Below are 12,619 nucleotides of genomic sequence, written 5' to 3'. Positions count from 1 at the left end.
CACCCCTTGCATCAGCACCGAATGCCGTGTGCACAGAAGACTCCGAGTACTCAGTGGGTCCTGCCTATTTTTGGGAACAGAGTAGGGTCACCTGAGAACAGGGTCCGAGATACGATGGTCCCAGGACACGCGCCTCGCCCCCACCCTCTCCACCTGCGGCCGAGACCTGTCCCCACCCAGCGGATGGAGTGACCCTAGCAGGCAAGTGAGCGTCTCTCAGGACTCACCTGCGTGAAGTATAAGTTCATGAGCGTGAGGGTGAAGAACTGCAGACACACGGGGAAGCAGTAGAGCAGCCAGAAGACGAAGGGGCTGAACGAGTTGGCCGCCACGAAGTCTCGGAAGTAAAAGGAGAAGAGCACAGTACGCAGCGAGGCCCAGAAGAGGCAGAGGAAGAGGAAGACGCTCTGGTAGCTGAGCCGCTTGTGGCGGTAGCGCAGCACCAGCCAGAGCTGCGCGTAGATGAACACGAAGAGGAGCGCGTAGAAGGCAGTGTAGACCGCGGTGAGGCCAAGCTTCACATAGGGCGGTACGGCCGGGCTCAGCGTGGGCGGCAGCGAGTCATTGCGCACCGGCTCCCACGGAGGCGCCTCCATCGGGCTGGGGCCGCTCGGGCTTCATCGGGGCTCGCAGCCGTCCGCTCCCGGGTACCCGTGCATCGCGCCGCACCCGCCGCTCCAGAGCCCAGCCGGGAAAACAAGCCGCACTTCCTCCCGCCGCACCACATGATCTGCTGGGCGGCCTTTGTCTGAGATTGGCAGCGCCGCGCCCCCAGGAGCGCGCGCCCGCACCCGGCCCGCCCATCCCGGCCCTGCGCGTCCCTGGCGCGCGCAGCCCCGGGGACAGCGGCCTTAGAGCTGAAGCCGTATCGTGTGCCAAGTACCCTTGTGACTGTGCTTACCCACCGCCAAGACTAGACTCTCACGCTGGTGCACTGCGCCTCCTAACCTGTGTCCACACGCCTTTCAGGACCCCAGGGCTGGGGTTGGAGAAACAACTGTGCCCCCGACCCGTGCGCTCCCCTTTATCCCGCGGCTGGTTCTGGCGATGGGACTGGGGAACATCCGTGTCTGGGGTCTGTGTGTTTCCCCAAAATCCCATCGATGGCGCTGGGGAATATCCGCAATCCGCGTGTCCCCACGCTGTGCGCCCCTTATTGCACGCACCCCTAAGGAGTGCATCTCTTTGACTTTTCGCGCCGCCTGCTAACAGAGGACATCTGTGCGTTTGACCTGGGCATCCCCTCTCTCTCGCAAACTATGCGCCCTGACTCCAGCACACAAGCCTGAGTGTTCTAGATGTGGGAGTATGATGCTGGTGTTTAGTTGGGGGTGTGGCTTGGGGACGTGTTTGCGCTCTTGACCTCTAGTTTTCTGCTGATGCCTGGTTTTGCAGTTTACTCTTTTATTTAAAAACCAAGCCACTTTGCAAGTTCCTTCGACCATACACCCACACAGTCACCCGCCTTTAAAAATAAAACTGTGACCACGAGTTGGCCAGCTTCTGCGGCGCTGATGAGCTGAACTCTAAATGCAAATGGCCAAATGGCTGGAATTTCTCTCTGGCCTGTTCTGGTGCCTACTGCTTTTTGACCTAGTTGCACAGTGTTCTTCGGGAACACCTAACCACTGCACGCAGTACTGCGGCTGCGCTCTTGCCCTCAGAGCAGAGGAGCACTAAGGGCTAGGTGAGACAAATGCAATATGATCCACCTAGATCCCTGTCCTTCCTCGCTGCGGCTGCTCAGAGGATTAAGTTAACTCAGTTTATCCCCCAACCCTGTGCCACACTATCTTTATAGTGGTAGTGTCGGGAGGTGGTTGAGTTCTGAGCTCTCAAGAAACCAAGTTGCTCTCAAGAAACCAAGTTGACTTTGTGCAGGTATAGCTAGGGGAGCAGTTAGGATAATCTGCAAGAAAGCAGGTTTTCCAAGGGACAGCTCCAGCTCTGGTTCCCTTTCTTCTTTTTGATTAATATTCAATTTTGTTCCTAATTGCATGTTCTTTTAGCTTAAGAAGCCAGGCCTTATGTGAAGCTGGCTTTTCCTCAAAATCAGGGTTTACACACTCTTCCAACTAAACAAGGTCAATGTGCCTTCTGAGTTCCTTATCTGATTCTAATCTTTCCCTGTAGGTGCACAGCTGGTCTGCCTGCTTCTGACTTGATCCCCTTCTGTGGGTTCTGCACCGAACAGCTGCATCTAGCTTTCTAATGATCACATCTGCCTGTTGTTCTCAAGTGTGGGTCCCCTTAACTGCACCTGCAGCTTCTCAGAATCGATATCCCCTCACTTAACTCCTGAGGAACAGTGAACAGTACCAACACCTGCCCACACCCTGAGCAAGACAACTCTTTCATGCCTTCCTCCATCACTGGCCCAATCCTTTCACCTTCTGTGTGGGGTCATTTCCTCCTGAAACTCACTGGGCTTTGAGCCTCTAACTACTGGAGCACCACTGCACTTAATAGACCACAACATCTACCATGTGTTGGCCACTTAGGCTGAATGATCTGTGTCTTCCCAGAACATCCCTTTCTAATTGTCAATCATCTTGAAATCTGTGTAAGTTTCCTTGGGATAGAAACATTGTCTTGCTTACCATTGGCTCTCTTGGCACATTGTAAAAAAACAAGTCTCCCATTTTTATTATACAGAAGGAATATAATTTGTCCTTAGAAACTAACCTTTAAAATTTGTTCCATATGGGGGTGGGCCTAGGCCCTGCCCTAAATGATATGACAGACTTTGAAGACTCCCAATGGAAGGCCTCAACCCTGGGGAGCAGAAAGGGGATGGGCTGGGGTTTGGTGGGATGGGAGGGTGAGGGAACTGGGATTGACATGTAAAACAAGCTTGTTTCAAATTTAAAATTAAAAAGGAAAAAAATTGTTCCATACTGTGCAAGATGACATCTTGATCCAAGGTAGATGCTTGTGCTCCAAATATTGTGTCCACAGCCCATGCAGGTGTCAGAAAGAATGAGGACTGAAGAGCATTTGACCTGTCTTGTTTATGGAGCCATCCCAGAGAGTATGTCCATGCATCTAATTTCTACTCATTAGTAGAAGTTGATTGCCTTAGTAAGCTAGTTAAAGAAGAGGCTGAAGATATTGTTCATTCTGAATGGTGCTGTACTATAACATGAAAAAACAAAAGACCCAGAGACAGATATTGGGGTTCAAGCTTCAAACTGAAGATCAGAGAAGCAAAGCAGCCAAGCCACTAACTCTTACCTCTTCCCAGCATGAAATGGCAATCCTGTCATCGTGAATCCTTAGAGGCAAAAGGCTCTCAGTTCCTGTCTCCTCCTCCTTTTATTCCTTTCTCTGCCCAGCCATTCTGTTCCTGTCTCCACCTTCCTAGTACTAGGTGCTGAGATCACCTTTGTCTGAGCCATTTCTTTTAGCACTGGATCAATTTTATGTGTCAGTGTGGCCTTGAACTAACATAGATCTGTCTAACTCTTAATCCTGAGACTTGGGATTAAAGGTGTGTGCCACCATGACCTGACCTCTATAGCTTTGCTTTCTGTACCCTCAGGAAAGCTTTAATAAATCATAAATAATATATTACCACACTGTATAGTTCTGAAAATCATACTTCTACTATTATAGATGAAGAGAGGATAAACTGAGAGAGGATGGCACCATTCTATGATCTGGAGGCACAGGCTATATAAAAGGAAGAAAGCAAGCTGAACACCAGCTTTCCTCTACTTCTTGACTATGGATGCAATGTGACTGAATGTTTCACACTCCTTCTACCATGCCTTCTCCATTGTGATAGTCTAGACCCTCAAACCGTGTGCCAAGCCAAACCCCTCCTTAAATTGTTTTTATTAGGTATTTTTCCACAGTAGCTAGAAACTAACTAACACAGATGGTTGCTTTTATTAAGTATTTAGATGCCTATCACTAGTTGGTCCTGTAAAAAACAAAACCAGTAGGAGAAAACAAATGGAAAAGTATGATTACTTCAAACCGATAGAAACATGCCTATGATGTGGCAAGGAAAGAATAAAGCAGAAGTTAGAGTCCTTGTTATGTAGCTGGTCCTAAATCTAGAAATGGTGTTAGTGACTCCTCACTTTAAGGCACATTGTATAATCTCCATTTCCTTTTTATTTTATGTGTTGTGGATACGGTGAGTACTAGGAAAGTGCTCTAACTTTAAGCCACAACCCAGCCTTCCCTTTCTCTCTATCAAGTCCCTTATCAGGGGGAATCCTCATGAGTGTCTTAGCCTGTGAGTGTTTGCCCTTGGATGTGCCACTAATAGGAGGGCACATTTCCATGGCTGGATGCCATCCACTTGCATCCTTTCACTCATCACATAAGCACAACCCTTGATGATCACTATCATCAGAGCAAACATGCTCATCATAGTCATCACCATAGTCATTACTATTACCATCATCAGAGCCTTCACTGTCATCGAAGTCATCACAGTCATCAGAGCTGTCACCATCACTGTAGTCATCATAGTCTTCACAGCCATCACTGGCATCATAATCATCACTGCCATCATCGTAGTCAATACTTTCGCCTGTGGTGAGATATTATTTATGATTTATTAAAGCTTCCCTGAGGATTCAGTAACTAAAGTCAGCCACAAGCCATAGAAGCCAGGTACACACCTTTAATCCAAGGACTCAGGATTAAGAGGTAGACAGATCTCTGTAAGTTCAAGGCCACACTGACTACATGAAATTGGTCCAGTGCTAAGAGAAGCAGCTCACACAAAGATGATCTCAGCACTTGGGATCACATACCTTTAATCCCAGCACTCAAGAGGGAGAGGGGAGGGTCTTCAGTAGGCTCAGTCTCAGGATTCTCTCCAGCCATGCTGAGGAGAGGCAGCAGTCTGAGGCTTCATGAAGAGTTCATGGATCAGCCCTTTCACCTGAGCTAGAGGTAAGAGCTAATGGCCAGCTCCTCTATCTTCAGTTGAAGCTTGAACCCCAGTATCAGTCTCTGGGTCTTTTATCATGTTATGCTCATCACAGCCAATACCATCATCATCACTTTTAAAATCATCAGAATCATATCCCATCATCATAATCATAGCTATCACAACCATCATAATCATCATAACTATCACAGTCATAACAATCACCATAGCCATCACAGCCATAACAGTCATCACAGTCATCATAACCATCAGTCAGCATAGCCATCACAGCCATCATAGTCCTAACAGTCATCATAGTTACCACAACTGTCAAAGCCATAACACCCATCATAGCCATCAATAGTCATCATAGCCACCACAGCCATCATAGCCATCACAATTGTCATAGTCAGAACAGTCATCGTAGCTATTTATAACCATCATAGCCATAACAGCCATCATAGCCATCACAGTCATCATAATGACCAGATATTATAGCCATCACAGTCATCACAGCCACCACAGTCATCATAGCCATTACAGCCATCATAGCCATAACAACCATCACAGTCATCATAGTAATTATCAACATCATAGCCATCATAGTCAGCCACTACAGGCATCAAAGTCACCAATGTCATCATAGCCATCACAATCATCACAGCACAGTAATCAGAGCCATCCATATCATGTGTTTCTTCAACCCACTTGCATGAGGAATCTGAGAGAGCCAGTATCTATTTCCAGGAAACTGTGCCAGAGTCCTCCAAGTAGAGAAATACCTTTTGAGTCCTGTATTAGTTAGCTTCTACTGTCAACTTGACACAAACTAGAGTTACCTGGGAGGAGAGAACTCTCAGATCAGAATGACCTGTGGCATTGTCTGTAAGTGATTGTCTTCAGTGATAATTGATATAAAAGGGTCCAGTCACTATAGGTGGTTCTAGCCTGAAATAGCAAGACCTAGGCTGTATAAGAAAGCTTGCTAAACACGAACCTAGACACAATCCAGAGAGCAAGGCAGCAGCCAGCAAGCAGTGTTCCTCTGTCCTTTTTGATTCAAGCTCCTTCCTTGAATTCTTGCCCTGAATTCCCTCAATGATGGGCTATGACCTGGAAATGTATGATAAAATAAACCCTTTCTTCTCCAAGTTGCCTTTGGTCATGGTGTTTGCCACAGCTCCCAATATCCTCACACTAAAAGAGACAGAGGTAAAAACAGAAACAGGAAGTTGGCGGGTAGATTGAGAAGTGCCATTCTCTTTACCTCATAGTCATGTGTCTAGATTTTTGCACTGTTGGACACAGCCATATTAGTTCCTTTTGGTGCAGCTGTGACTGAAATACCTTCAAGAGCAACTTGAAGGTGTAAGAACTTATTCTGCCCATTGCAGAGGCTCCAGCTCATTGTTTCCTGTCCTAAGCACTTGAGTGAGAGTGCACAGTGGCAGCACTGTGTGGAGGGGAGGATTCTTATGTATAGTGTTCTGTCTGCATGTATCCCTGCAGGCCAGAAGAGAGCACCAGATCCCATTACAGATGGTTTTGAGCTACCATGTGGTTGCTGGGAATTGAACTCATGACCTCTGAAAGAGCAGCAGCCAGTGCTCTTAACCTCTGAGCCATCTCTTCAGACCTGGGGAGGATTCTTTACCTCATGGCAGGTGTGAAGCAGAGAATGGGACAGGAAGGAACTAGAGATGAGTTAGCATATCCAAAGCCCCCCCCCCAGTTCCTCCAGGTAGACCCTGTTGGATAAAATATAAAAGACATCTTAGAAAAGAAACTTGAGACATTACTCTCTATAGGACTGTATTAGGGGAACTATATGAACATGGCCATAGAGAGTCACAATGAAACCCTGAGATGGGACAGAGTAGGAGAGATAGCTCCTATGAGTAGCATTACAGGGTCCTGAAGGAAGACAGATGGGCCCTTTAGTTCCTGGGAGAGTTAGAGCATCACAGACAACATGGTGAGGTCTTCAAGGGAGAGGTTTTAAATCCATAAGAAAAGGGAGTGCCATCATCCTTAGAGGTTTTCAAGGGTAAAAAGGCAAACTCCATGGTACATGGCCTGGTCTAGCCCAGCCTATGTGCCTCCTGAGAGAGAGACTGCAGGGATATGCAGCCTGCAGGCTCATGCCTATAATGCCAGTTCTGGGGAGGCTAAGGCAAAAGGATTCCTATGAGGTGGTCTGAAACTCATTACTAAACAGCTCAGGGCAATCCCCCTGCCTTATCTTTCTGAATGCTGGGATTGCAGGAGTATGCCATGAGCCATCATATTCAGCTCTCTCTCTCTCTCTCTCTCTCTCTCTCTCTCTCTCTCTCTCTCTCTCTCTCTCTCTCTCCCTCTCCCCTCTGGGTTTTGATGCAAGGTCTTACAGCCTAGTTTGGCCTACAAAAGCACAATCCTCCTGCCTCAGCCTTTGAAGTGCTGGAATCACAGGTATGCACCGCCATGCTCAGTTAAGTGTGGGGAATGTCAGTGAGCTTCAGAATTGCCTTCAATTCTGATCCTTAAGCTTTCAGGGCATTTCCAGTTACCTTGGGTAATGATGAGTGATGAGTGTCACAGCCTTTGGGCAGATGATACTCAAAAGCCAGCTTGTGGCCATGCTCACATATTATAGTTGATATTCATAAGCCAGCCTATGGCCATGCTCACATACTCATATATTTACAGTTGTAAGAGCCCTCATAGTTCAGCCCTCTGAAAGAGAAAACAAGGCCACCTCAAGGAAAAAAACAAGTGCAGGCCAGCTCTGGGGCCCAGGTTCCAGGACGCCGTTTGCATCTTCATCTGGTACAGAGTACAGTGAGGGCTTCGTACTTTTGAAGGAGAGTGACCTTCCAGCCCACAGGCCAGGGAGCGCCCAGCATTCTTCATCTGCAGGAAAGGGAAGGGAGGGGAGGTGAACAAAGCAAGCCTGGGGCCCTGTGAGGGAAACATGCTCCATCCCAGGGCTCCAAGGGTGAAATGTAAGCAATAAAGTCCCTAGCCAGGACAGATGCCCTCAGAATGGATTGACCCTTTCCAGACAACAGCAAGAACTTAAGATATAAAGGCCATCTGGCTGAAGCACCTGACATCCCCATTTATTGCCAGGATCAATGCTAACGATCTGGCTGATGGTGTCTGTTTCCTTCCAACTACTCCAAAAGTGTCCATTCCAGAGTGGCACACTCAGTCAAATTGCATGACCTTCACCACAAGGACCAGTCATTGGCCAAGGGCACATGAGTAGTTGAGTTCCCTGCTAGAACCTCCAAACAAGCTCTCAGAATACAGAGCTCCATCCTGAAGGAAGAAGGGGCTGCTGGTTGTACCCTCAAGACAGGAACATGATAAGGGAACCCATTCCAAAAAGAATAGCATGGATATTGTCCATACGGAATTCAATCAAAGAAGGTGTCGGGCTGGGGAAGAAGGCACCTGGGAAGGCACTGGGCTTTGTCCAAGAGAAGTGGAGGTCTAGGAGGTAGGAGGCAGTTTGGGGGTCAAGGGATGAGTGAGCAGCTGTCCCCCTCTGCCCATAGTAAGGACTCAAAGCCAAGCTAGCTATAACAATGAAGGCCTATAATCTTAGTACTCAAGTGGCAACAGTTCGAAGACAGCCTCAATTGCATAGCAGGTTTGAGGCCAGCCTGGACTCTGGGCCAGCTCTGTCTCAGGAACCAGGGGGGGGAAAAAGAATACAAAAATCACCCTGTGGCTTCAGTGGTGACCTTTAATACAGGATGCCACCTCACCTGTAATGCCACCTGCTGGGACATTAACTCTAAGGGTCAAGCAAGAGTCCTTTACTATGTAGGAAGTGAGAGGCAGCTTGCAGTGCCCTGTGAATAAATGGAGTACATGTGCTGAGTCAGAGAAACTTCTGGAAGCAGAGGGGTCCACAAGGGAAGAACAAGAAGTAGATGGCACTGGGCATAGGAACAACAGATAAGAGCTGACTCTGGTTTGCTGTAAGCCTGTGAGAACCCTAACTCTCTGCTCTGGTGAACCTCAGCATCAATGAAATGATGGATCCTGGATGTATGTGCCTATAGTGTTGTGCCCACGGTACAGCAAATTACATCACCTACATACAACTCATGGAATAAGGAATATCAAGCAAACTTCAGACACAGGGTTATCCCACAGACAGAGGAAGTCACACTTTTGTAAGGAACATCAATTGACAGGAGAGGCGACTAAGTCAATGGGAGAAGTCTCATCAGAGGAGGTTCCCACTTAATTCTGCCAGCAAATCTCAGTCCTATTTGTATACTTTTCCTGGGTAACTCCCCACACTGAGTGGTCCCCAACTCCAGAGGTTACCATACACTCTTTCTTGATTTTAGAGGCAATGAGGTTTACTCAGTTCTCTGGGTGGCTTCCCTGAGTCTAGGATGGCTAACCAATAGGGCACTTCTACATTTTCCATTTGTTGATCTCATTTATGGTATGGGATCCACCCAAACTAAGAACTATAAAGGAAAAAATGGAAAACAATTTTCCTCCTGACACTACCAGTTATTAGGGGAGTCACAGTGGGGAGACTGAGAGCTTCGAGCCATTGTTGCATTAGTGGTAATGAGTGGGTTTAGGTCTGTGTTCCTCCTATCTGGCCCTCTATTGTGACAAAGCCACTTGTAGTGGTTTGAAAGAAGATGGCCCCCCAAAAGAGTGGCACTATTGGGAGGTGTGCCTTTGTTGGAGTAGGTGTAGTCTTATTGGAGGAAATGTGTCACTGAGGAAGCAGGCTTTGAGGTCTCCTATATGCTCAAGATACTGCACAGTGTCTCAGACCACTTCCTGTTGCCTGTGAGAGTAGAACTCTCAGCTCCTTCTCTATCACCAGGTGTGCCTGCATGCCACCTTGCTCCCCACCATGATGATAGTGGGCTAAACCTCTGAACTATAAGCAGCAACCCCAAATAAATGCTTCCTTCATTAGACTGCCGTGGTATATGGTATCTCATCACAGCGATGAAACCCTAATTAAGACACCACTCAAGAACGCAATGCCTGTGTCATGGGCAGTCATTTGAGGGCTGGCACTAAGTCACAGCTTCAGGTCTAGGTGTCCCTAAGATGGAGTGAGAGACAGGGAGGCTTCAAGGATAAGCAGGAAGCAGTGTTAAAGGATGAAGAATGTAGGGACCGGGGAGGTAGCTCACTCCATACAACTTGCCATACAAGCTTGAGGACCTGAGTTTGTTCCCAGGCACCTGTGTAAAAAGCCCAGCATGGAAGTAATCACAGAGCTATGGAGTTGGAGACAGGGGGATCCTAGGCGCTTACGGACCAGCCAGTCTAGCATAATAGATGATCTTCAGAATCAGTGAGAGACTGTCTCAAAAAAGGTGTAGGGCAATTGAGGGCAATATCTTTCATCAACCTCTGACCTGCACATACACATGGCCTTCACATGAGTATAAATACACACACACACACACACACACACACACACACACACAGGAGGAAGACAGGAAGGGTTTGAAAAGAGCAGTAGCAGAGAGGTCTGGTGGTGCAGACTGGTGCTGAGCCAACAGTGCCCCGGGCAGTCAGAACTGGGAGAGGAAGGGCATAGAAAGAAGTAACTACAGGAAAACAGAACAAGCAAGCAAGCAAACTAAAGCCATTTTCTTTTTCAGGATCTCCCTGTGTAGTTCAGGCTGTCCTAGAACTCATGACCCTGAGGCCTCAGCTTCCAAGCACTTGGGTGGCAGGCATGCACTGTTTGTGATGGTTCTTTGTTTTGTTGAGGCAGGGCCTCACTATGTAGCCCCAAAGATGACCTTGATCTCCTGATTCTCCCACCTCTACCTCCTAAGTGCCAGGAGTACACCACCTTGCCCAGTTAAAACCAGTTGTTTTTCAGGTCTTAGAATGAAATTTGTCACCCTTAATTTACTTAATTTACCCCTTAATTTACCCTTTTGCTCTCCTGGCTTATAGGTAGTTGGAGGAACCTCTGAGAGGTTAGACACCTTCCCCCAACAACATCCAACTCCCAGAGGGCAGACCTGGCCTACCCTGTGTCTAGGTCAGCTACTGCAATGCTGCCTCTTGGTAATCAATAGCTCTATTAAGCCTGATCCTGTGGCCCCAGAGCTGGCAGCTTTCCAAGCTGTAGTTCCCCACTGTCTCCACTTCCCTAGGGACTGGCCTGCTGTCCTTTAATGTACAACCAGATGCTGGACTCTGTTCAGCCCCATGAGGTAGATAGGGAGGTTGGGGGTTGGAACCAGCAGCAGCCAGCTCTGTTCTGCTTGGATAAGGACAGCTCCTGGTGCAAGGGCATTGTAGTTAAGGGCAGTTGCTCTGGTCTGGGTTCTGTCTCCATGGCCCTTGACCCCACAACAGGAGACTGTAAAGGACCAGGTGCTAGACCAGGAAAAACATCTCTGTGAGCACCCTGGGACCTGTGCGAGCTGAAGGAGTGGCTGTTACAGGTGGTGGTGGTGGTGGTGGGTGTGTGTGTGTGTGTGTGTGTGTGTGTATACTGGGCACTATGGCCAGTTCTAAGTCTACAGGATGGTTATAACTCAATGCAGGCAGACAACACACACATGATTAAAAGCCTTTTTAAAATTTTGATGAGAGTGCTAGAGAGATGGCTCAGTGGTTAAGAGCACTTGTTGCTTTTGTAGAGGACTGGGGTTTGATTCACAATGCCCATTTGGTGGCTCACATATGCAATCCTAATACACAAAAGGCAAAATTAGGAGGGCTGCTTGAGTCCAAGGCCAGCCTGGATTACAGAATAAATTCTGGGCCAGTCTGTGCTGAATGTAAGACTTTAAGGGTATGACTTAGTGGTAGGACACTTGCCTAGCATGTGTAAGGCCCTGGATTCCACTTTGAGGACCAGGATGGGGGGAGAAGGAGGAGGAAAAAAGAGGAAGAAAGGAAGGAGGGGAGGATGGAAGGAGGGTAGGTGGGCAGGAATTAGCTCAATGGTTAGTTTTGAGTATGGTTAAGTCAGAACAGAAAGTATCAAAAGAGCAAGGAAGGATTATAACCATGTGTCTTTGTTGGGGCTCAGAAAACAATAGCCTAAAGCTTGTTGAACCAAGGACACTGGAAGGTCTAGTATCCAAGGTTCCTGACTGTCTTCTGCTTCTATTTTCCCCAAGAGTAACACAAACCAGAATAACTCTGAGGTCAGAGGGCGCAAAGTCAAAGTGAGCAGGGTAGGGAGCTGGAATTAAACAGCCCAAGGAATATTAAACAAACAAGCAAACAAATCAATCTCTTATTATGTTCTGTAATTCATCATTCTGTTCTCCCTGACATGAATGGTTAGAGTAGGCTGTGAGAGGTTAGAAGTGTCCCCCAAAGACACACAACCATGGAGAACAAGGCTGGCCCCAAATCTAACAATGAGCCACTAAGAAACACTGCCTAAAGTGTCCTGTGGTGTCCAACCATCCCCAGGGCCAGCTTAGGGATGCGTGACCTCAGTTTCCTAGTTTGTAAATCTTGTTCTTTCTCCCTGTCATGATTCCAATGTTGCATGAAGGGGATGTAGGTAGATCCTACCATGTTGCATGTAGGGTATAGGATGGTGGCCTTGATCCATAGCTCAATGGGATGGCATCCTTGGAGCCTCCCTGGGGGCTCCAAGGTAGGCTACTCTGGAAGTCACAGCCAACTTGAATTAATGATCTGGCCTAAATAATTGGTGGATTAGATGGAACTCCAGCCAACGGTGAAGGAAGCCCTTTTCCTCCC

The 12,619-nt window shown here is 47.7% G+C and overlaps 1 protein-coding gene across 2 annotated transcripts in view; it reads right to left on the bottom strand.

Annotated features, from left to right (window-relative positions):
* The window catches only part of Gpr137b (G protein-coupled receptor 137B), a 30,227-nt gene extending 29,499 nt beyond the window's left edge, over positions 1-728 (bottom strand). The window contains exon 1 of one of the 2 annotated variants that reach the window (XM_051194738.1): positions 228-728. In XM_051194738.1, coding sequence (XP_051050695.1) covers positions 228-596 — 369 coding nt within the window. In that variant the 5' untranslated portion in view covers positions 597-728. The remainder of the gene's footprint in view (positions 1-227) is intronic. The other variant, XM_051194739.1, reaches the window with a different exon arrangement.
* Positions 729-12,619: the final 11,891 nt, after the last annotated feature.

The sequence above is a fragment of the Phodopus roborovskii genome, unplaced genomic scaffold (assembly GCF_943737965.1).
Source record: "Phodopus roborovskii unplaced genomic scaffold, PHOROB, whole genome shotgun sequence".
Lineage (NCBI taxonomy): Eukaryota > Metazoa > Chordata > Mammalia > Rodentia > Cricetidae > Phodopus > Phodopus roborovskii.
Note: the sequence above shows the minus strand (reverse complement) of the source record. Positions and strands in the feature narration are given on the sequence as shown.